The sequence below is a fragment of the Triplophysa dalaica genome, chromosome 6, assembly GCF_015846415.1.
Source record: "Triplophysa dalaica isolate WHDGS20190420 chromosome 6, ASM1584641v1, whole genome shotgun sequence".
In the NCBI taxonomy this organism is placed as follows: Eukaryota; Metazoa; Chordata; class Actinopteri; order Cypriniformes; family Nemacheilidae; genus Triplophysa; species Triplophysa dalaica.
This window is the reverse complement of record NC_079547.1, coordinates 18,470,657-18,496,730: the sequence shown is the minus strand read 5'-3', so window position 1 is coordinate 18,496,730 and position 26,074 is coordinate 18,470,657. Positions and strand designations below refer to the sequence as shown.

General features: G+C 36.1%; 1 protein-coding gene across 11 annotated transcripts in view; it reads right to left on the bottom strand.

Moving 5' to 3' along the window:
* The window catches only part of sgip1a (SH3GL interacting endocytic adaptor 1a), a 58,125-nt gene that overhangs the window by 29,861 nt on the left and 2,190 nt on the right, over positions 1-26,074 (bottom strand). For 5 of the 11 annotated variants that reach the window (XM_056749850.1, XM_056749848.1, XM_056749851.1 and 2 more), the window contains exon 1: positions 13,887-14,278. In XM_056749850.1, the coding sequence (XP_056605828.1) occupies positions 13,887-13,896 (10 nt within the window). In that variant the 5' untranslated portion in view covers positions 13,897-14,278. Of the gene's footprint in view, positions 1-13,886; positions 14,284-14,403; positions 14,429-26,074 lie in introns of those variants that run through there. The other 6 variants (XM_056749843.1, XM_056749846.1, XM_056749844.1 and 3 more) reach the window with 5 other exon arrangements.

Below are 26,074 nucleotides of genomic sequence, written 5' to 3'. Positions count from 1 at the left end.
GGAAGCCACTTAACCAAACAGGAAAAAGGTAGAGATTTTTGATAGATATAACAATGAAATACTGATAGATGATATTTAGGGGTTTAGAGACTGGGCAAAAACAGGGGAAAAAGAGATTGCAAATTAATTTATTTAACATTAATGTAAAGTAATTTACGACGATGTCAAAAGGGTACAAAAGCAAGAACGTATAAGCAGATGGACTGACTTTTAATAGAAAATGGATTATGCTTTTATACCTTTTATATTTTAAGTAATCGTATATACGTTATTTTTCCTTTGATTTTCCCTAAGATGTCAACCAATCACCAGAACGGGACGAATAGGCCTTTTCTACAGGTCAGGTGAAGAATGTCCGGCATCTATTGTCAAAACCAACACAACAAAGCTAATGCGACACAAAATTGTTTTGGAAGACTTAAACATATGAATGATGTAACCCCATAAAGTGATAAAACTTTATAAACATGACTTTATTCAATTTTTTAACAGTTCCCAAAAGGTCTATAACTTTTTGGCACTCGGTCTAATATTCTATTATTCAATGCTATGAAATGTATACATTTTATGTCAAATCCCATCGGGGCCAATGTAAATATAACCACAAACAAATAAATGACATTCTGCCTCAAGAAAAACCATCCTTTCACTGCAATTCCACAAACAAGAGCCTCTCCATCAAAAACACAAATCATAAACATCTGCAACTGAAGAGCAAAAACCATTAAACATGGTAGGACCCAGTTCCAACTGGCATTCAGAAGATCAAGAAAAAACAAGAAATACAAAGATCAATCCGTCTGGTTTTTTAATTCTAATACATCATTGCAAGAAGCAGCATGGCACATTTACTTAAGCAGGGATTAATGCTTAACAATCAGTTCATCTGGAGAGAGACAAGCCATCAGACTGGGAGAAGAGATCAGAGAACAAGCATTAATCTAACTGTTTGTCTAAAGATCCTCACAGATGCAATGACCCGCAAAATGTTCCCTGGAAACGCAAGCATGGTGATTCGATCTTCAACTAAGAAATTCATTAACAGTGATTACAATATTAAAACAGATGTACAGATCTTGGGGTTCATGGAAAAACTATTATTAAATATATAAACAAATGGGTTCACGTCTGGGCATCTTGGCATTGATAATTCCTGTCCTAAACCAGCAGGTAAGTTGAGTAAAAAATGACTATTTATTATTTACTATTATGTTGTCCACATAGATCAAACATTTCTTTGCCATTTGCTTTAATAATCAGTTCTGCACCACTATCTAAACAAACGGTTGTTCCTAGGTAAAAAACACACATTTCATAGTCCTAAAAGTATCAAACTACAACGTTGGCAAAAGAACCGTTGGAAGATATTACACTAATAGCTTGTGGCTAGACTAAGCTTGGCCAGTGATGTTACCAGAGAAAACTATTACCCAAAGGCTACCCCTTTAAGCTGTTTACAAGCATAAATACGGTTGCCAGGCTTGGCTCTAAACATGCTTTCAAAATATGCATTATGCATTTTTTCACAATGCCAACCTGCATAATTGATATGTCAATGGTCAGTTCTTGGTTGAGTTGTACTGAATAAACTTCTCATAAAAGATTAATGTGGTTTCCTCACAAAAAACTAAAACTATAAAGTAAACCCAAAACTAACAATCACTAAATCTTTCATCACAAAATTTTTGCCAGGACATGTATTATCTCTTCCCAACCGACAGAACCTGTTCCTAGATTTCTAGAAAATCACTAAAGCTAAATTTAGCAAAATGACCTGGATTATTTCACATGAGGGACAAGCAGCGCACTCTTGGAAAAGTTAATCAAAATTGCCATTCCAACAATAGGAATAATGTGGAAACCAAAGTGACATTACAGTTCTATGGGAATTTTACCTGGAAACATCACTCAACGACACATATTCCAAAATTCAATACATGTCCTAACAAAAACAAAATGATCAATTAAACATAATGCAGTTATTAACATACAACAGACAAGATAAGCTATGATTCCCTTGTAGGAGACAGACAAGCACTCAACAGTGGAATGTAAATCTCATGTTATCTGAAAACCTCTTCAGAAATCCACTTTGGTTTGACTGTTTTATGAAGTGGCTTACTGAAATGTCATAATGATAATGCTTTCCATGAGTTCCTTTATTCGCGACCGAACGATCTGCCCAGTCACGTTGCATAGTCTCACTATGACTAACAAACACTAAACCTGGCTAACTCATTTGGCTAAAAGAATGGTGGAATAGGCTTTTTTAAACATGGTTATGGAAATCCACCAACAGTCACGCCGGATAATTGAATATGTACTAAACGTTAAACACCTTCTGCTCCTGCACATGAAAAAAAACATTGACAAATGCTGCACAGCATGATGTACTTTTATCTACAAATGTATGCACAACATGTACACAATATAGTGTAATGCAAGATAATGGAATATCTTATTTTGAGATATCTTATGCTCCATCCAGGGTGTATCCTGCCTTGATGCCGGATGACTCCTGAGATAGGCACAGGCTCCCCGTGACCCGAGGTAGTTCGGATAAGCGATAGAAAATGGAACGGAATGGAGATATCTTATGTTACGTTTAATTCCACATTTTTTGTTAATATTGGTTTTAAAAACACAGTTTTTTAGTTTTAAAAGAAAATAAAGTCTATTACCATCCAACTTCTTAAAATACAAGTGGTAAACACCAGACTACAGTGGTTTGAAGGCACTGAATCTGGATCTGCAATGGAGGTCTGGGCATTTTGTGTTAGACTAAAGAGGGAAGCAAAGATCTCGTGCCAGTGTATGACACATGCGCCAAGTCCTTGAGCTGTCTGCCAGTTAAACAACCAATCAAGTGGCTTCGCGTCTTAGTGTCATGCTGATGCCAATCAATCTTAAGATTGGCTATAAAACTGCAGCAAGTGATATCAGACAGAAATGCATATTGACTGATTTCTTTCAAACGGTCATTTACAGTTACTAGGATTTAACAGTCCTATCAAAACCACACTTGGATGACTTAATCCTGTTGACTGCTGGCTTCTTCTGCCAAATAATCTATGCACATTAAGCACTCTCCACAGCCCTCCTACATGAGAACCCTGTTTATTGAGGACAATATCCACACTGAACTGATTCAATATACTGGCAGTGAATGGATATCCTTTGTTGAAGAAGCAGATGGAGCATCATGAGACACAGAAGCAGATGGAAAGAGAGTCAAAGCACAGTAAACTCTCGAAACAGCTGCTCTTTGGCACCAACAAGACCAAATAACCCAATATCATAAATTGTTTTCATGTTAAAACAATTTACTTTTATGATATTAGTCATTGGAGCATAAGGGAAATTTGTTTATGGCTAATTATGTGTAATTTAGTTTTAAGTCTAATGACAAAGGAAAAATTTGTATTTTGTATTTTCTGTTGTTTGTCAGTTAAGTACGGTTCTCTCTCTTCACTCATGACTTCCATCAGGAAATGGTTTTCTTAAGGAATGTCAGTGGGCTTTTTACATTGGGCTCTATCTTTAATCTTGACTTTTCACATGGGAGTTCCCTTCATCTGGATTTGACTGCGGAAGCAAACCCTGTTTGTGATGGGTTAGGTCCATGTGGACCCAAATTGCTCTTTTCCTCCACCACCCACTGAGAGAAAGCACAGGAAATGATATGAAACCGTCTTCCCTAAACATCTTTAACTCAACAACAACAAAATGACAGTCAGCTATTGCTAGACTGAACTATTATGAAATCGAATTACATCTGTCTGCTTTTTCTAGACGTCTTTTCACTGGAAGGAGTAAGCATAAAACATTTAAAGGAAATGGATAGATGAAATCTTCAATGATAAGTAAATGATGCTTTTGAAAAAATTGATGGGTAAAATATTTGTATTCGTATTCGACATGCATGGTCCACAATCTACAATGAAAATACAATAAGTACTACCGTTCAGTTCCATATTATATGTATATATTATATGCATATTATAAGCATCACAATATGAACTTGTGAAGCGCTTCCAAAGTGCAAACAATTCCTTTTTTGTAAGTGAAAATAGTTCAAATGTAAAATATAAATATTTTCCTTATTTAGAAACAAACTACATATTAGTTTTTAAAAATGACCTCTCCAAGAGATAGATTCTAATGAAAGAATAAATGACTGTGTGAGGCAGGAGAAAGCATCAGAGTGGTTTCTCAAAGGGCTGATTTAGCCCTCTTTATGTCCTTCGCATAAAAGTGCACTTTGGAAAAGTCGGCAGTGTGCATTCTGTACCATTTAAACTACTGAAATGCATGTAGATCAAATCAACAAATTGCAACCAAAATATTATGAATGTGATTTGTTCGTGACCATCATGCAGAATCTGTTCGAACTGGGCTAAGTCTGTGTCTATAGTCTGCAGTTGTGTGTTGTAGTGTGTGGTGTCTAAAGACTCTATTCTTAGGACTCAGTCATGCCCGGTTGTCCAGTTTGTAATGCTACAATACGCCTGTACACAAAGTGAGGTTCATAAAGAAATATTCAGTTTGAATATGACTCATCTGGACTTCACTGTACCTTTGGGATAAACTGGAACTGGAAGAGGGTGAGCCAGACCCTCATCACCCAACATCAGTGTCTGACCTCACAGACGCTTCTGTCTGAATGGGAAAAAATCCCTATGGACACTTGCCTTAAGAAGAGAAGAACCATCTCTCTAAAAAATTCCAAGGGATTTAAACATACAGTATGTATTACAAGCAAATATGGGTGGGGTGGTTAGGTTTTAACATAGTTTGGGTCAAATAGTCTGTGGTAAGATTCTTCTGAATAATTTCATGCTGGAAATGTAAAAACATACATGTGACCCTGGACTACAAAACCAGTCTTATGGGTCAATTTTATGAAATTGAGATTTTTACATGATCTGAAAGCTGAATAAATAAGATGTCTATTGCAGTATGATTTTTTAGAATAGGACAACGTCTGGCTGAGATACAACCGCTTAAAACTCAAGGATCTGAGAGTGCAAAAAAATCAAAATATTGAGAAAATTGCCTTTGACGTTGTTAATCAGGGGCACTGTGGCAGGCCATCCACTCACAAAAATAAAGTTTTTATATATTTAAGGTAGAAAATTTACAAAATATCTTCATGGAACATGATCTTTACTAAATATCCTAATGATTTTTGGCATAAAAGAAAAATTGATAATTTTGACCCATACAATGTATTTTTGGCTTTTAATAAAATTTTTCCCGTGCTACTTAAGACTGGTTTTGTGATCCAGGGTCACATAAAGTCATACACAACTATGGCACTACTTTCCATTTACAATACTTTTTAAGCAAATACATTTGAATTATGCTACATAAATGTCTTAACCAGCTCTCTGCAATATATCATTTTAGTTTTTTTGTCCTCTAGAGTATGTGGACAAGTTGGATATCAGTCTCTAGTACTGCCTTCAGACAAACAACAGTTTCAATCTGAATCTCAAGGAAGCAACACAAAGCCATCCGCTCAGATTCTGCTGATTTGAAAAGCCATTCGCCTTCCAAATTCGGTTTTCCTCTAGCTCTGCTGATGATAAAATCAATGGAGTCTCTTTTGTCTAGAGCAGGGTGTAATGAAACTTAATCAGTATGACTCATCTTTGGGACAGGGACAGGGACAGAGCACGATGGGGTCCACAGGCATTGTTAGTATTTGATTCATCAGAAACCCAGTTTCACATGGAACAGTCCCCACACAAAATGACATATCACTGTTATTGTTATTAAACTCAAATCAACTGCTGTGCTAAGACAATATCTGTATTAAAAAATTGGGACTAAATTGTATTGTAAAAGCTAACAACATGTAGCTAACTATCCTGCTAAAAAAATACTGGAAACTTTAGTTTAAGTGACACTTAAGTGACATAAATATAGTAAATTTTGCTACCCAAAAAACATTTATATTTCCCATAAATGAAATAAAATAGCAAACATACTGAATTAAATAAAAAGTGTTACAATGTAGGTAAATTATTCAAGTACTTTCAGAAAGATTTAATTTGTTCTCAATAATGTTGTGCATGAAGGCTCCAATCACAGCATGATGTCACAATTGTCTGAATTTTAAGAAATATTACTAATATTAAATATTAGTATATTTAATTGGATGATTTATATTATTGGATGATTTAAGGCCAAGACTTTGGAGTTGGAACAAGCCACAATAACCGTTTTAAGTGGTGGAAATATGGACATCTGATAACTTTAACACTAGTAATTTATACTACAGTACGTTACTTTTATGCTAGAAAATATCTTATATACAGTACAATGCAAAAAACACTGGATTTTTTTATAGCTCAGATGGTCTATAAAATAGATATAAAAAAACATTTGGAATAGTAAGACTTCATTTTTTTTCTTATAAATCAAAATTAAAGAATTTATTCGCTTTATTCTAAACTGTGGTATCAGGTGATCATATAACGTTTACTATACAACCTCAACATTTCCTAAAGGTTAGACAACTTTCACTGACTGTTTGTTAAAAAAGGCCCCATTCTTTAAAAAGTATATCAAACCCCTCTCGGTAAAAAAACAACACTATCTCTTCTATTTCTGCTCAAGCTCAGCATTTAATTGTTACGGTGTATGTATCCATTACCTCAAAGATCATCACCTCCATGCCTACCGTCTGTAAGATACAGACCATAGATGAGTCATCTCACAGAGCCGAACACAAGCTAGCCCCAGCCCCAGAAGCACACAAAATTACAGCAGTACATCTACATTTTACCTTTACATTTATGCATTGAGCAGATGCGTTTATCCAAAGCGACTTACATTGTATTTGCACTATACATTTGTTTCCAAGTATTTGCAATCCCTGGGATCGAACTCATGACCTTGGTTTTTCTAGCACCATGCTCTTACCACTGAGCAAGAGGAAAGCTACAGTACATACACTATATGTGACCATATAGATAAAACATCTAGATTAGACCTTTTCAAACATTACATTTACATTACATCTATGCATTTGGCAGATGCTTTTATCCAAAGCTTTGTATCAGAGTATGTGCAATCCCCTGGAATCAAACCCATGACCCTGGTGTTGCTTGCGTTATGCTCTAACCACTGAGCTACAGGAAACATTACACCGTTATTAAATAACATGGACAAAATAAATTTCCTCTACATCTGCCACAGAAATTCTATTATGTACAATAAACATACACTAACACAGTAACCCATTCAGTGCAGTCTTAAATGCGTCATACACACGTCTTGTTGACAGATGTATTTCCTGTTATATTACAGCCAAGGTCCATTCAGAGAGTCTTTAATCTGTCAATCGAGCCACAAAACTAATGCGTTAAATCATCACTCCATAAAGAGCACAAAGCAAGGGAATAAATTGCTTTTCCCTTGAAGGCTTGTCTATTGTTTGCATAACAGGGCACTTTAGGGTTATATAGGCTACAGAAAAAATACAGGTTAAGCAGAGATACTCAAATAAAGACTAGGCTTTTTAGACAGGAAACAAATAAAGGAATTAAATTAATCTGTATAAAAAAACAAATATGATGTATTTATTGTGTTTTCAATCATGTAATCTTAAACAAAGTGAGCAAATATGTCTGGAGCTGTGTCCAAATGACCTTTTTTATTCATACATTCCATTCATTCTGGAATTGACATAAGCTATATAGTATATGGTAAAGAAGTAAAAAAGTCAGCATTGGATGGTTAATGCATAACAAAATAAAATATTGCACAAAATGGCAAGATTGTTTCTGTTCTCACTGAAAGCTCTGTTGTATAAGAATGCCTCTTGGTATTGTGCTGACAACCTTAGTACTACATCACCAAATTCATCCATTAGATATTGAAAATGTCTGAAGAAAGGGTTGAAATGTATTCACTCGCAAAATGACAGCAAGAACATTCGCAAAGACAAAGATATTAATATTAACAAGATTCACCACTGCCCTTACAATGAATGGCGAGGAATGCAACACTTAATAGGGTAGCTCTAGTGACGGAAGAACCGCCTTCCATTGAAATGAGCCAATCGAGCCATGGCAGACTGACGATTCTCTGGGGCGATGCTTTCGTGTGGCCTTGTGCGCATTCCCAGTAGATGAGGCGAATTCGAAAAAGTTGATTTTTAGCGCAATTTATGCTTAGTAAACAAAAGTTATGATACTGTCCATGTCATGTTTAATTTATGATTTAGCAGACGCTTTTATCCAAAGCGACTTACATTGCAATATCATATACATTCATACATAGGTATATGCAATCCCCTGGGATCGAACCCACAATCTTGCGTTGTTGACGCAATGCTCTTACCACTGAGCTACAGGAAAGCTTTTAATTGTTTAATTGTGATTTTTGACAAAATATCTGACTTCCCCTATTCATGTAGATGGGACTTTGAACTTGATATCATGGCTGTCGAGTGGCACGGTTTAAGTCAATGGACTAGATCACCTCTTACCTCCAAATCAGATTTATGTGAAGTAAGTGCAAACAAAGTCTGAGAAACACAGGATCATTCACACGGGATAGTCACAAGCTTCAGCGGTTTAAAGTGTAAGCAGGAAAAGCCTTTATAAATAAACCTAAGCAAATGCTTATAAAAAATGAAGTAAATTAATAAATCATCAAAATCATCAAGTGTTTTGGGATCATACACTTCCTGTCCAGTATAAACAGACCAGCAGAAGGGATGTACTGTAGGGGAGAAGCATGTGTTTAATAGCTTCCTTTATTAAATTAGACATAAAGTGGTATTATATTTCACTTAAAGATGTTTCATGTAGTGCCAAAACAAGTCCATCCAATTGCTGTGAACTTTTCAACCTTCAAACCGGCGGAGGAAAAAGAGGGAAATTTCAAGATAATCCACTCCGACATTGTAAACCGGAAATTATTTGTAAAGTATTTTGCTACTCTGAACCCAGCATTTCCTTTCCCAATACCACAGTACTGAAGATAAAACAAATACATATTACCAACATAACTGAACCATACAACATGCATGACCGTTTGCACTGTTTTTAGTGTTTAGTCTTAAATGATTTCAGAATCAGTCCCTCTGCAGTTAATTTAGACAATCAATGATTTTCTGACACACTTCATTTTATTTCCCATGTCGTAAATTTATTTATATCATTCTGCTGTCTAACTCGTGTTCTTGTGCTGTGACTGGTGGCAAATGAGGAAATAGGGATCTGTTAATCCAGGGTCAAATTAGGCAAACAGTTCTAATCTGGGGATTCTGCTACCACAAACAGACTGAAACACCCACACACAAATAAATAAAACTACCTTTGCAAACACATTCATGCAATGAGCAAGTGTTAAAATCTGTGTAAAGAAGAAACCCCACAAGGTAGAGTTGCTACATTTCTGATGTTGACTTCTGGTGTTCAAATAAACTTCAAGTGCTTTAATACATCAAATTCATCAGTCTTATACACAGTGAGTGAGCGCAGTAAGTATGTGAAAACCTAATGCAGTAGCAAACAACCTTGGTTACAAGTGCATGATATTTCACGCTAAACTATCCACGCAAAAATATCGGCAGCACTAAATCCATGAAATTGCCATTATATATTTTTTTATTAAATTCTGTTTGACTAAGCAAATTAACATACCGTGGCATCACGCATATGCAGTTGTGGTTGGGTCAAACATAATGATGCATCCTCAAATTTTACAGTTATCCGAAGAGTCCATTATTTTCTCATTTTGAGAAGTTGATTTTGGTTCTTTGACCAATCCATTTTTGCCTGCTGAACAAAGGCACTCATTCTTCAAAGCATGCAGTGATTCTGGGGGTGAGAGAGTGTTATCACACTGGACTGAAAGCCCAGTGGACTCTTTTGATGTGCAGGGAGGCGCAGACATTGGGTTCAGACAATCACCTCATAGCACGCAAAGTAGGATTTAAGGGACACTTGTGACCCCAAAGTATTGTTAAATATCTGGGCCTATGTAGTTCACATTAATTAAGTTTGAATTTAAGGACATTTATGATAAACCTTAAACTTGATGTCCACTGCAATATTTGCATCCTGAAATAAAACCATTTTTGAAACCCTAATGTAAATCATCTAACTTCCTCCTCGTACTATCCACATGTAGAGCCTAAACTGCATTCAGTGTGTGTTCTGTTGAATACTGTGTGATGGTGAAAGATGCTCCCAACGTTAGTGGCACTAAAAAAACAAAATCCTCCCACAACCCCTGTTTGGTTTAGCACGGTGGGATATACTGTCCCAGTCTCCGCCCCAGCCACTGCCAAAACAACTGGAAAAGGCTGTCTCACCACAGTACAGTGAGAGGCTTTTTTACATACTGTATGTGTGTGAACCTCCTCCTCTGATATCTAACTTTTTAAGTGTTTATTTGCTTGTAGGGCAGTCCTCTAAGGGATAGTTCACCCTCATGCAGTTCAAAACCTGTATATGACTCTTTCAACTGTGGAACAAAAAATAAGATATTTTGAATATGTCTTAGTGGTTTAGTGTCCACACAAGTGGAAGTCAATGGAAGTCAATGAGGTCCAGTGTTGTTTGGTTATTGAGGTTTTTCAAAATATCTTCTTTTGTGTTCTGCAGAATGAAGTCATAGCTTTGAAAAGACATGAGGGGAAATGAGGAAACCAAACAATTTTGTACAATTTGTCCAAACAATGCCAGGGTTATAGGTTCGATTTCAAGAGAACACACAAATAAATGGTAGAATATGCCAAATGCATAATGTAAATGTTGTTGGCAATTGAAAACGAATAACAAATAATGTCATGCTACTCAAAAGTAAAAATCTGTTTATACTGTACATTGCTGTGCTACTCAGAGTAATTCTGAGGGCATCCTACACAATTTACCAAATAAGCATTAAAGCTACTCATTCCTCAATTTAATAAATTAAGTTAACGTTAAGTAGAACTACATACTGTGCTGGAATTATTATTTTACCACTCCCACATGGCACACGGAGAACTCCAGTAATACAGAATATGGGAAACTATGTCACTCATTTCATCAATGTAAATATAAAATATCTCCCGATATAACATTTTAAAATAAATATTCCGGTGGTTACATAAAATACATGGAGGCAGGAGTATTATCAAAATATAAAATATCATCAAAATAGAACTAAGAAATCTTGTTTTTCCTTTGTATTCCTCACATGAGATCATATATTATATCTTAGATATCTACCTAATAACATCTGTGTATTATCATAGTATACAGCTCTTAACAATCTGTCATTCCACACTTTAAGTATAACCATGCACATGGAGAGATTGTGTGGGGTAGGGTGGGGACAAACCTTCACACTGAAGTACAGGACATACTATCTACCACTGACACTATTTAAGGCAGTCTATACAGTAATCCTTCTATTAAGACAGTATAGTCTGACTCCACCTATACTTGCTAAGGTCACCGCCCTTAATGTCAGCTGATCAGAGTCGTCATATGCATCATGGTTATTCAAAATGTGTGAGAATTATTAATGAACAAAAAAATAACAAACATATTGTTAAAATGTAGTATTTAAAGACGTTTAGACTGCAACCTATGCCACTGAGCTAGCAAACAACATCATTACCTGCATCTTAAAAAGAATAGTTCACATTCAAAATGAGAATTCAGTCATCATTTACTCACCCTGTTGTCATTTTAAACCTTTGTGATTGTCTTTCTTCTGCAAAACACAAAAGAAGATATTTTGAAAAATGTCCCCATTGACTTCTATTGTCCATAAACAAAACCAATGCAAGCCAATGGGGACCAACGGTTTTCTGTTACCAAACATTTTGTTTTAATGTCTTCTTTTGTACTCTTCAAAAGAGAGAAACTCCAACATATTTGAAATGACAACAGGGCGTGTAAATAATGACAGAATTTCATTTTAAAGGTGAACTATCCCTTTAAGACACGATCTGCATGTTCACATTGTAACATTGTGGCACTGTGAAAAAGGGTAATTTGTGTTACATACTCAAGGATCCCAAATGCTCTGATTTTTGGGATCCGTACAACTGATTTACATTGAATGATCTATGCAAATGAAGGGATGGAAAGAGAATAAGAGGATCCAATACTCTCCCTGCCATAAATAATTAGAGAAACGAAAATACCACCATTTACATGGAAATGCAAGTTCTGCAAATCAGAACTGAAACTTAAAATTTTCCACCCAACGCTGTAAGCCTCATCGGAAGGGTGTTTTTCTAAATGTAAACATTTATGTTTGTAACTGTCCATTTAGTGCAAAACATTTACATACTGTACACATACCAGATAAACATTTAGCTACTTTGTATACTTCTGGCAGTGTTCTTCACAAAAGGGAGGTCTAAGTTTAAGTATTGTGTTGACAAATAGGAAGCAGAAGCATTGAGCAGCTTTAAATTGATTCTTAAAACCTAACTAACAGGACTTCTGTCTGAAACCTTCATAGAAAGTCTATGGACTCTCCTCATCATCATAGTGAGTTAAAGCATATTAACTCATTCCTTATTTTTTTCTAAATTCATCAAGGCCACCAGACAGAGTCAGTCATGTTTAGATAGCTTTTGGTTTTCAGGGTGGAGGCATCGTGAGAAAACCACAGGGTGAAGTGGATTATCATCCTATTTTACACCTTCAAGTAATCCATGCACAGCCAACCTAGCTAAGCCTTTGCTAGCCACACTAAGAGATCCACCTCATAACATCTATTTGAAGCTACAGTAACAATCACTTTTTGCTGCCGAGTTGTTACCTAACACCTAAACTGATAAGCTCCGTCACACACACACACAGACGCGCACACACGCACATACATGCACACACACGCACACACATACGATAAAACACAATTATTACAAACATGAATTGTAAAACCCACAATGAGCAAAGGTGACACACCCACAGAAGGATGTACTATAGTGTATTGTAAAATATTATATAAATATATACACAAACAAAAACAAAGCCTGGTATATCATGAAGTAGCCAATGATTAACTTTTTCTAATCTCCACAAAACTCAATTTGCATAACACATGATTTTAACCCTCTAAATCCTGTGTTTTACTCAAGGTCCATCTATAAACACTTAATTTGTTCCATTTGATCCGGTCTGGACATCAAACATGACATCAACCGTCAACACACAAGGCCAGAAAATGGTGATCGGGAGCCTGTGAAATTGAAACTGACATTACTGAGTTTATCTGATCCGGCGGTATAAATAAATGATACGTTCGTGTCAGACCGACAGTTACATAGAAACCTGTATAAAACCTTCGTTTCTCCCTCCAAAACACAGCTGACAGTATCGTCCACATGAACACACACGTTGAATCACATGCATGTCCCTTTAAAAAGGCCTTGAGCGGACACATCGTTAAAACCGAGTGCTGCGTTATAGTATAACGCGTGGGTGTGTGCATTTGTGTGCATTGGTGTGTCAACTCCATATACAAAGAGAATTCTAAGTGGCCAGCTGGGCACATAAGCCGTAACAGCAAAATCCAAATAATCCTTTAGAAAGACAAGCAACGTAATGGGGGGTGAGACAAAAGCACAAAGAAAAATGCAAATATGTCTGCTATTGGCCATTAGAGCATGAATGCGTGTAAATTCTTGAATATACAGTATGCGAAAAATCCACATGTGCGTGTGTTTGTGATCTGTCTTTAAGATCTCCATAACGTCTATATTGAGAAGAATGATATGCAAGTTACCGGAATGTCAAGCCACTCAAAATAGCCGGCCAGCTTATGGCATTTAAAGCCAGCACATGCCGGGCCGCCTGCAATGACAAGCAAACAGTAGGCACAGAGACTAATAAGATAAAAATAGACCAAGCCCTTACCTTCCATCATGATTGCAGATTTGCATTCCTCTATCTCCAAGGAGCCTGAAATGGGAGGAGGGGAAAACAGAAGCCCCTGGTTACCAGATGGAGGGATCTAATAAAACAGAGCACACGCCCAGCTTCCAAAACCCTCTGGCTTTAAATCCCTGCGTCCCTTTGTATGGGGGCCGTCGGATGACTAGGGTTCCATGTTTAGGCCGTGGATGCTGCTGCTAGCCACTGCGGCTGTGCTCTACACGATCACCAAAGGATGCTTGAAAAGGGGCAAGAAAAAGCAGAGCGGAGAGACAGAGAGGAAAGCAGAGAGAGGTAGGGATGAGAAGAGAGGGAGCTGCTAGGAGGGAGGGAGGCTTGCTGAGGTCATCGCTCCGCTCAACCAATCCCGCGGGCACTTCTGCACGTCACATGGCAAGCGGTTCATCGCTTCTGTCAGCGTCCTCGCTGGGAATTCACATACGCAAGTACACACGCATACACACCCTCCCACACACACACGCACACACACACAGCTTACCTTGTGATGGTGCAGCATGCAGCTCCTGCCAGAACAAAAAGGAAATGGATTAATGATGCGTTGGTTGCCAGAGTAGCCACACGGCTTAATTATTGAAAGTGTTTTATGTTGAGAACCCACAATATTGTGACAGATAAACAATGTGAAATGTTTATTGAAACACTTGAGTATTTATTGCCAATGTAGTTGCGCCCTATTACTTCCTGCTCTTCTAGGCTCAGTTGGTTCAGCCAGTGATCTGCCTCTGTCCCTGTTTTTCTCCCTAACAAATCAATCAATCTGACATCACATCTGACAGGAACAGTAGCTGCTTCGGAAAGGGCGGAGCTTAATCTCAGTACAGACAGGGTGACAGGGGAGGTGGGGACGAGAGAGAGCCTGTGTGTGTGTGTGTGTGTGAGGGACAGCAATTTATTTATATGAGAAGGTGGGTCTTCTCCATTCGGATTACTAATCAAAAGACAAAAAGGGGTTGGGTGGACTGATAATAAGCTTTCTGAATTCACAGTCATCAGCTAGAGTTTTGACAAAAACAGAACTGGGGCTGTGAGGAAAATAAAGTATTTACTCTCTTGTGAATAACCTTTAAAGATACAGAAAACATTTTATTTAAAGGGACAGCTAACCCCAAAATTAAAATTCTTTCTTTATTCACCCTCATGTCATTCAAAACCTTTATGACTTTCTATATTCAACAGAACGTACAAACATATTCTGAAAAATGTTGGTAACCAAACAACACTGGACCCCATTGACTGTATAGGCAAAAAAAAAAAAAACAATGAGACCTTCCTCAGAATATCTTCTTTTGTGTTCCACAAAAGAAAGAGTAATGTACAGGTTTGGCAACGCATGAGTGTGATATGAGAAAATTATATCAGAAGTTTTATGTTTGGGTGAACTAAGTGGCATAAGACTTCTACAACTTAAATGATAAAAAACACAGTAACAGCAAAGCATAACAAAAAATAAAAAAGTGTTTATTTGTTACCACCTGCATGTGTGTGTGTGTTCTGTGGCTATTAATACTCAACTCCACCCTCTTGCTTTATATATTCTCGCAGTAAGTCACCATTACACCTAAAATCACGGTTACACCTAAAATGAGATGCCGTTTTATTCTAAGGCATCAGTTTGTCTAAGTCATGCTTTAGTCCATGTGAGCATTTCTCCACATTATCCCCTACTCTCTGTATCTAGTACCCCCTGTCTATAGTCATCCGCCTTTCTAAACACAGTCGAGCCCATAAATGTCAAATTATTTATACTCCATAGGCCATAACCACCAGGAACATTGATGAGGTCCATAATCAGATTAATGTTGGACCAATATGCATTTTTCAATAAGCAATTCACATTCAGCCATCAATTCCTGCTGACCAACTGCACCTGACCTACCTCAAAACACACTTTTCTGTAACCCACGTTGATGTGATTTTATTAACCATGAACAGGAAAAGACTGTACGTGGGCATAAAACACACTATTTAGAGGTGAAAATAACACAATATTAAACCCCTGTGTTTACTTTACTTTACATCTAGAAAGATAAAAAATTATTTGGATGTTTGGTATTTTTTATTATTCAATAAAGAATTATATATTTAGAAATAAATCAAGTAAACATGAGTTTAGAATTCAGAGTGATCACTCTACAATGCTTTGCAGAAAGAGGACATTCAAACTAAACTTTGTGGCTCTTCTAAATAAATCTCTTTTCTGCATAACAAATTATTAACATCTACAACCAACTTCTGTCAACATCCTCCGGATTCCATCAGAGGAACAAAATATTCGTCAGAGAATACTTGTTGGGAAGAGAAAAATGGTGGGGGTAAACATACACCTATTTACACATTTATGTAAATACAGGCAAATATGGCATAAACAAGAGGGTGGAAATTTAAGATTTGAATGTAGAAATGTAAAGAGCATTTTAATCAGAGTTGGCAAAAACTTGTGCCATTAATACAGTGCATGCAAAAGGGAGGCATATCAAATGCTAAAAAAATATTTTTGAATAACATGAAGTATATCTTCCTGAGAATACCGAACCGTTTTTTATTTTTGAGCAAATTATATTCCATTATGCTGTATATAGCGCATAATCTGTGCATACAATCAACTCTATCCTCACGCATAGTTATTACACTCTATATCTTTATCTTATTTTTTATTGGATTTCATTTGTTTTATATTTTATATATAGATCATCTGTGTATTGTATTGTATTGTATAGTGCAAACATACCAGGCAAAAAGGGTCTTTGTGATTCAGATTACGCATATATTTAATATAAATACTCTTCACAAAAAAACTGTTATGAATTACTCAATAAATAAGCATGCTGTTTCAATATAAATTAGAGGTCAATACTGCCATCTACTGCAATAAAACTGTAACTGCACACACTTAGAAAACAGGACAAGCAAGCTTTTGCTGCTGGGCCTATTCTGACAGATTTATGTTGTGACTGTTAATGATCTCTGTTATGTAATACAGCCCTCCAGATACTCTAGGGTGACTGTGCCGGAGGGCAATATTTACTTTACTTTCCAATGTCTTCTATAAAAAGTACTTACAAACTTCTTAAAAAAGTATAAAGAGTAGTGTATAATATACTAAGTAAATTTTGCTATATTTTAAATGAATAGTTGGACCTTCAAAATAAAAAATCTGTCATCATTTACTCATCATGTTGTCATTTTAAACCTGTGTGATTTTCTTTATTCTGTAGAGCACAAAAGAAGATATTTAGAAAAATATTGGTAACCAAAAAAAGTCGGTCGAAACAAAAGAAAGAAACATTTCACAACGTTTACCCACCCATCCAGCCTTAAAGGACTCATCGTATGAGCACTTTCAACAAGTTGTTTTGATTTATTAGGGTCATATTTTGCTTAAAAACCCGATTATAGCACTTAAACACAGAACAAATTTGATCCGATGACTCCTTTAATGAAATTAATTTGAGTAAACAAATTTGACTAGCACTTTTGGGAGCTCAGTTCTAAGATTTCGAGTTGAATAAAATAGTGTGAATTCCATCGGAATTTTAAAATAAGAGAGAAGTACAAGAGAAGAATTGCTCTTAGGAAGAGGTAGGCGTCTGCTTACTGTATATACTGTATGCTATGATCAATATTGATAGGACCGTAAGATCAGGTTCCTCTGAACATAAATATAAACATAATTTATTACAATATTACAGCAAAAATGTAATGGAAAAAATTAGGGCAGTCAAAAGATTAATCGCGATTAATCGCATCCAGAATAAAAGTTTGTTTTCACCTCTGTGTACAGTGCATATTTATTTTGTATTAGTAAACACATACACTTTCATGCATATTAAAGAAAACTGTCAAATATAAAATTTATAAACATTTAGATATGATTTAAATTATTCAATATAAATAAATACATGTAAATATTTCCTAAATATGTTTGTTATGCAGGTATGTGTATAAAATAAATCCAAAATGATTATGCAGAGTGCCAAGACATATTAAACACAGACTTTTATTTTGAATGATTAAGATTAATCACAATGAATTGTTTGACAGCCCTAGAAATAATGTGAAAAAAAATGTTTTATTAAATAAATCTATTATATATATATGTAAGATTTAATACATCTATATAACTTATTTTTCTGCCACTTATAAAAATAATAAAAAATTTGCCATAAAAAATGCTGGCCCGACAAATAAAAATATAGTTCAGTAAAAAAATCATTCTTAAAATGTTTTCTGTGAAAACAAGAAAGTAAAACCCTGCCACCTTGTGCAATTTAGTGTATATGCCCATTAAAGTACTGTTTTTTACAAAATATATTTTAACAGTGTTGGAAGCAATAAAAGAGAATTTCCTTTAAAATCAAACCAAAATCCACATCTAATTACATTGGATAGCTAAACAGTTACACCGTCCTGTTCTTTTTGAAAAAAAAATATAATATGCAACTGAGACTGTTGGGTTTCAAGAAAAGCTTCCTCAAATATACAAAGCAGACATTAACATTACAACTGAAAATTTACAGAGCTAATAATTCATGTCAAGATTAAATAACCACTTCTAAAGAAAAGAGCAGGAATACAATCAAGTAAAACAACTGTAGATGAGATCTATTCTAACAAAGATAGAGATTGCTTGAATACCAATACATGAGATAACACGGATTGCATATACATGCATTATTTTGTCCTCTATAGAAACTGGTAGATAGTATTTATGTAGGCTACCGTAGGTAGTCAACCAGAAGAAGCTGCTCTATACTCATTTAGCAAGCGAGATTCACACAAACACCTGTCCATTTTTTATAATACATTGCTATCACAATTCTGTCATGAAATACAGTGTCATGAAATTCACAAATACAGTGAATTTCCGGGAGCACAAAAGACAAGGTCAGACACAGCATACAATACTGTGAGACAAAAGAAAAACAGAAGAACACCATATAGCAAGCATCTATATTCCCTTGTCTCTCCACTGTCTCCCTCCGCCCACTCGCTCTCTCTTTTTTCACCTCTTATGTTTTCATCAATTTATCTCCTCCTCCACATCTGCTGACCTACTTTTCCCCTCAAGTGTTATTTCAGTCTCCAACAGAGGGCAGCCAGGCTCTGGGCATCTGGATGGTGAGCCTCACGTACAACATCACATGATGGCAGCCACAAGCTGATTCAGTACGGGCGAGTCTGCGAGATGGGTGTGCACCTGCTTGGCCACAATTGTGCACTAAATGGATACTTATCTGGGGATCTATAGGGTGTGCTCTTCATGGAAACGTGCAATTCTGTCACGGTGCATAAAGAGTGAAAAAGAGGCCCTAACATACAGTGGAGGCCTAACTGCCTCCACTGGGCATGATTCTCCCTCATGACAACATCCACCCATGGGCGTTACTACATCCAATTTTAGGGGGCATTTCACCTCAGACTCCCTAAAATTATGTGACTCTCACGTTTCCTGAGAGCAATGGTTGCAGGAAGAGCTCTCATTTAAGTTTTTAGTTTAGTCAGTGGTGGACCCGGTCACAGGCTGAATATGTTTTGCCGCATGTAGCTGTCAGAGAACTGCCTTTTCCTGTGTTCCAGTGAAATCAACAAATAATAAAATACAAACAAATAAAGCAACATCACTGATACAACTTTCAACCAACAGACTTTTAGTTTGATACTTTTCTTTCAGATGGGCAATTCCATGCAAATATCAACCTTAAAGGGACAGTTCACCAAAAATAAAAATTCAGTATCATTTACCCAACCTCAAGTTGTTCCAAATCTCTAAAAATATCTTTGCTCTTATCAACATAGAGAAAGATATTTGTAAAAATGCTTATAACCAAACAGTTCGTGGCCACCATAAACTTCCATAGTATGAAGAATTACAATGGTAGTCAAAAGTGCCTCTTCTTTAAAATATCCTCTTCTGATCAAAATTGTACTATGAATAACTGTGGAATTGTTCAGATGTGGATTAATTAATCTCTTTGTTTTCCCTGTGTGTATTAAAAGTGGCTATGTTTCGTTTACGGGTAATGCTTGTATTGAGGGTTCAATCGCATTGAAGCTACTGTCAAACACCCTTTGCGGTGACCTGTCAAAATAAAAGTTATAACACCCACATTTTACCATACCATCCCCCTCTGATTTTTTTATAATCCAACCACAGAGTATATTATTTACTTCAGTGAATGGAAGTTAATGTGCTAGTGAAATTATAAAAGTAGTACTTAAATTTAAGTAGACCTGAAAACTAAATAAAATTTAGAAAATGTAATTGAACCATACAGGGAAAAATCTGTAAAAATTCTAAGTACCCACTGTAGGTTTTCAGTTTAAAAGTAAATACTAGTTTACTGAAAAAAAATAAAAATGGAAAAAAACATAATTTGGGAAAAATAAAACAGATTTCATAGGGTCCTAATTTTTTGGGTTAACCATTCCTTTAAGTTGCAATATCATACTCGTACTGATGTCAATATTTAAATAACATGTGAAGTTTTTTGTATTTAAAGCATAGTTTTCTATAGTGATTTGTCCTGTCACATACATAACGGGTCATATTCCTCATGAATTGGAACATGAAAATTAAAATAATAACATTTTTGTGGTCTATGAATAGCCTCATTTGTTGGGCATTATTGCTTATGGTTTGTATATTCTAAATCAAAGTATTTTGTATCTCAAAAACGCGTATCCATATTTTGTCACATCCATAACGCATAATTATTTTTATTTTTAAAACAGAAATGTCGTACATAGACTGATATTGTTCTGGTGTCTGCAATCATCAGGGGTTTAGTTAAATATAAACAGATGGTTCAATATATTAGTATTAAAATCCTTCTCTGAGAAATTATTCTTCAAGTTTTGATGGAAAATGTAATAAAATGGCATCACACAATCTAACCTACCCTGACAATCAACTTTAAAACCCAGTTGAAATGGCTCAACATACAGCCAGTCATCAGCCTCAGTTGACCCTTTCTTCTGTATTTAGATGACATTCAGTATTTGTTGCCGATATGAGATGCTCTGATATGCTTTAAAAGCCTCAAAACCTGTTGGTCAGCAAGAAGGCAGGAAGTAAGTTGATGAGGGCTTATACAAGTGTGAGACGATCCTTGTCCGTCTGCTACAGGGCATTGCTTGGCGAATGGCACGTAGGCAGAGGAGAAAATCAGACGGGCACGTCACATAATCTGTGCCATCTCTCTGCACCAGGAATTTTGTTTTGGTTTAGGTCACTCCCGTAATCATCGTCGCTCATCGGGCAGGGGAATGCGTTATAGAAAGGCTCATGTAGACGTGGGGATTTTCCACACGTGTCTAACAGCTAGGCTTCATCTCTGGGTTCATGGCAGACTATGACCTCATAAGCGGGTGAAGGTCTTAGTGTTACACAGTGTCCACACCCGACACAGCGCTATGCGACACAACAAAAGACAATAAAATACATTATAATTTTGTCCACACTGGATGCGGCGCTGGTCGCGTCCGGAGTAGACACGATGTTAGTTATACAGAATCAGCACTGTCTGTAAAAATACGGCAGCCATAACATTCTAGATACATTGTAGGTACTGAGGTCTTTGTTGTAATGTAAGGCTGGGCAGTGTATAATTTTATTTTATTAATTCTTTAATCGTCTCAAAAACAAACAGTTGAAGATGCACTGTAAAAATAAAGTACATTTCTGCAAACACATAATCTGTTAATTTTATGGATATCTACCTTAAAGCTGAAACAAATTTAAAATACAGGTGAAACAGCTCTTAAAAATTAACATGGAAAATCCCTTCATATTAATATTGTATATGCATATAATATATTGTGACCTATTTATACTTAGACCTTATTTATTCAATACGGATTCAACTTACATTATCCTGCAAAAACATTTTTAGTAGCAAGTTTTCTTGTTTTCCAGTTAAAAGTTGAATCTTGAAACCTAATTTCTGAGAGAATGTATTTATTACCAATATATTATAATATTTGTTTTTATTTTCCTAATCCTCTGATGATACAGTCCAAGCATCAGAGAAGTATCAGCATCAGTCTTCTATTATAAAAGAGAGAAAATTCATGTCATGGATGTGACAAAAAATATGTTCATTGTAAAATGAACAAACAAGAATCAATAATACCCAACAAATGGAGAAGTGATGGCTCTTTATAGAACATACAATTGTTACTGTATTTAAATTTTCATGCGTCCATTTATGAGGAATATAGACCGATAAGGATATGACTATTCCGTTACCTGACTTCCCTTACTATAGAAAACTATACTTTAAAAACAATAACAACATTAATGATTTAAAAACTGAGACTTCCAATGGGTTTTTAAACAAACAAACATTAACATCTGAAGTGGAGAAAAAAAATTATATGGTTGACATTTATTGTCTATATGATAAAATCAAGAATTTTTTGTCAATTGGGTACAAAAGATTAAACTAATTTAGGATCGGGTATCATGCTATGTCATGCATCCTGACTTTGTTAAACTCTTAAACGTGCTGGCTTCTCGTGCTTTACATGGTCAACTTGTTAAAAAACGAGTTGGACGTATGACATAGTATTTCTGTACTTGATAAACTCCCCCAGCACTCCATCAAACTTGTTTCGGAGATCTAATTCCTTTTATTAGCCATTCTCCCGGTGAAGCTCGGCGAGGCCAAAGAAAGAGCCCAGCCACGAGTCAAAAGACGAGCAGAACGCTTACCATAAAGATTATCTGAGCTGCATCAAGATAACTCTTGCGATAGTGAAGTTAAGGTGCATTTGTCTTTCTGTTCAAGGCATTTAAGTGATGCATGTTATATGGATTTAATACTGGATTTGGAGATCGTTTGAAACTGATAGATGGCGCAGTCCAAGTGCTAAAAGATGCCGGACATGAACTGCACGCGGTAAGTCAAACTAAGTCATACGTACGTGCAGAATGTAAAAAACACGAAGGGATTAATGTGATGATGTGTTGCTTGCTCGTGCAGTAGTTCCATCCCAATCTCCCCAGTACTCCCACCTCTAGCAGCTTGTGTTTTTCCAGAAATAATCATACAGCTGTATATCTCTTTTATTGATTTGATCAAACTAAATACTCTTCGGAGATACAATGTATGCAATATTGCTGTATAGGCACTCAAGATTAATATGAGAAAGGCAGAAACTGCCTGTGATATGCGATCTTAAATTGCTATGGCATCATGCTTTCCCATATAACTACTGCCCTTATCATTTATAAAACGTTTAGATCAACATTTGAGCAAATAACATTTTGATCAAATAAATTGATTTAGTCATTTTTGCGCTGTACAAACTGATAGTGTCATTAAAATCTTCATAAAGAGAATACCTCTTTAAATTATTTATCCATCAGTTTTGTCACAAGATTTGTTCATATTGTTGTATGTGTTTAACATCACTAAGAGCACAGCAGAGAACGGGACTGTGGAAAAGTTTTGCACACCATTCCACTAATCTGAATTCACAAGAGAGGGTCTCAGTTTAGGACCTTTAATAGCCTGGTGTCATTACACAGTGTGTGTGCATTTGTATATATTTAGTTTTTCTTGCAGCACTTCGTTGGGACCTTAGGCCTAAATAAACAAGGCAGTAAATGTACTTCTGTAAATGCTCCCCTCCCCTCTCTGATCTCATTTCCCGCATCTCCCTCACTCAGCACCTTCGGAGAGAACTTAAAGTAGGGCGGCATACTTCCTATAAACAGAGTAAACTAACTGTAACTAAGCTAAATTACAAGTTTTTTTATGATATTGACATGTCAAAAATGATTTTCTTGTAAATAAACAGTGATTTTATACAGAATATACAGTACAGTCAGTCAGCATAAACAGTTTTCAAGCTTTTCAACCTTGACCTTCTTCCTCTCCATATTATCCAACTCCGTGACCGGATTATTTCAAGTGGGTTTTGCGTATGAAGTGACGCTGAAATGCTGATGACCTACCCATCTGACACAGTTAACCAGGCTACGCTAATAGATTTGGGAGTTCTCAAACTATATAACGAACAGTGAACTGACATTTTTGGGTAAAAGCTATTTCTAGGCTCAGAGGAAAATTCACTTCCTCAGTCTGACCCGTTGATGGTCCCTACACTGGTCAGGTCAACCACAAGGGTCGGTTCTCACGTGTTTATATTGCTGAAAGAAGAGATACCAGGAAGAAACACTAGGAAACCTGTATGTAGGGCACTCCTACACAAAAAAAAATGAAAGAGAAACGATTGCGACTGCGTTTCCTTGAGGGAATGTGGCAAAACACAGGAGCTTTAAAAGAAAGTAGAGATAGAAATGAAAATTGTATGTCATCTTGGCTCTTTTAAGGCAAATTGAGTAGAATGTGTAAGAGCAAAAAAGATGTGCATAGACTCTGTGAATATTTTAAAGAGGGTTTCCTCGCCTTTTTTCGTGAGAAATGTACAAACAAGTTTCCCACCCACATAAAGTCTGAATCATCTAGTTTCACGAAGAATATTCCAGCATCTCCCATCATGCCGTTTCATCCGGCCTGATATGGCATATCAGGATGTAGCATACTAACTACAGCCACGGAAAAAAATCATTTTAAATCAGCATTTCACGTGGCCTTTTCAGAACAGTATTTGTTGAAATTCAATCAAATTATACCTCAGAAGTGACATCAAATTATGCAACAGCAATGTGAAAGACTGACACATGAAAATGGTGATAAAACTATCACATGAAAAAAAGTCATTTTAGAATGTTTCCTAAATACTTGTACAAATATTACTGTTGTTCTGCTTAAAAGTGAATACTGTATGAACTTTTTTTTTTGAGGTCTGAAAAAAACATCTTTTCTGCTATACTGACCAGTTTTTTCAGTTTTCATTTTCTTCAAATAAATCAAAATAGAACCATTATTTTTATATGAAATTTCATCAAAATATTGTTAGTAGTTCACAGAATGAAACTCTTATTTTACTTAAATAAAATTATTATTTTCCAAAACATGGTATACCTATAAATAGTTATTGAAAATCTGAAAAACGGTCTCTGAACTGGTCTCTTAAGGTCCTTGAACACAGTCCGAAATGTTCGTATGGGTTTTTTCGCATTTGGCGCTCGTTTGTACGGTGTCCCTAATTGTCAAAACGCCTCTCAAAATGCTTGCTATGAATGCGTAAAACACAGAAAATCAAACCCAGTCCGAATTCTTTAATGACGGACAGAAATATCGGAGAAAGTGTGCAAATGCGATTGACAGACATGAGGTCGTATTTATTTTTTAATGTGCGGAAATTCCGTACGCAAATGTCGGACTCAATGAGCAATGGCCTTAAAGTTCTCCTTCAGCTGTAAGTTAGTGTGAACTTAGGAGGAGCTAAAAAGAAACTCAATACATCAGCCTATTAAAAAAATGCATACACTTTTTGTTTAGGACAAAATCACTAGAGGGGTGTCACAATGGTTGAGTAGTCAATAAACCACGATTGTCCAGTTGGCCTTACATAATCTGAACCCTTACTAACATGAAGGATAAAGTTAATTATCAACCACGTTTCCTCTTGTTTTTTTTCTAGAAGGACAAAGAGATGTTAAACCTTGTACACTGATGTCATAGGACACTACTGAATGTTTATATGTATAAAGTACTGATGAATGAAGTCACATAGATGGCAGCTGCTAAAATGATCGTTGAGCCATGAATTGGTCTACAGTGATTGCCACGGCGGCTTGACAAGTATGACGTACATAACGATTTGGTTTCGGTTACAGACCCCTTGCAACATCGTGTCAATCCACTAGGCCAAACTGAAATGTGAACAAGCAGAAATGTCTGCGCCATAGCATCATCGCTGTCTGAATTACAGCAGGATTGAATCACTGTCACTTGAATAATCCGCTTAATTAATGTCACAGCTGCTTCATGGCTTTGAGACATCTCAAATAAAATGTTTTGTTTTCAGACTGTGTCATGTAATTGCACTTAAAGACTGCAACATAAGCTTTAGGAAAAGGATCTTATAGTTCTACTTGCTTTCCAAAACAGACAGCTCCCACCCCCCTTATAGGACGACAGTTTGCGATACCAGAATGTCTACAATGTGGACTTTTGCAGGGTTGTGTCACAACTTATAACCAGCTGTTAGATTTTGTCAGGTAAGCGCGAGTC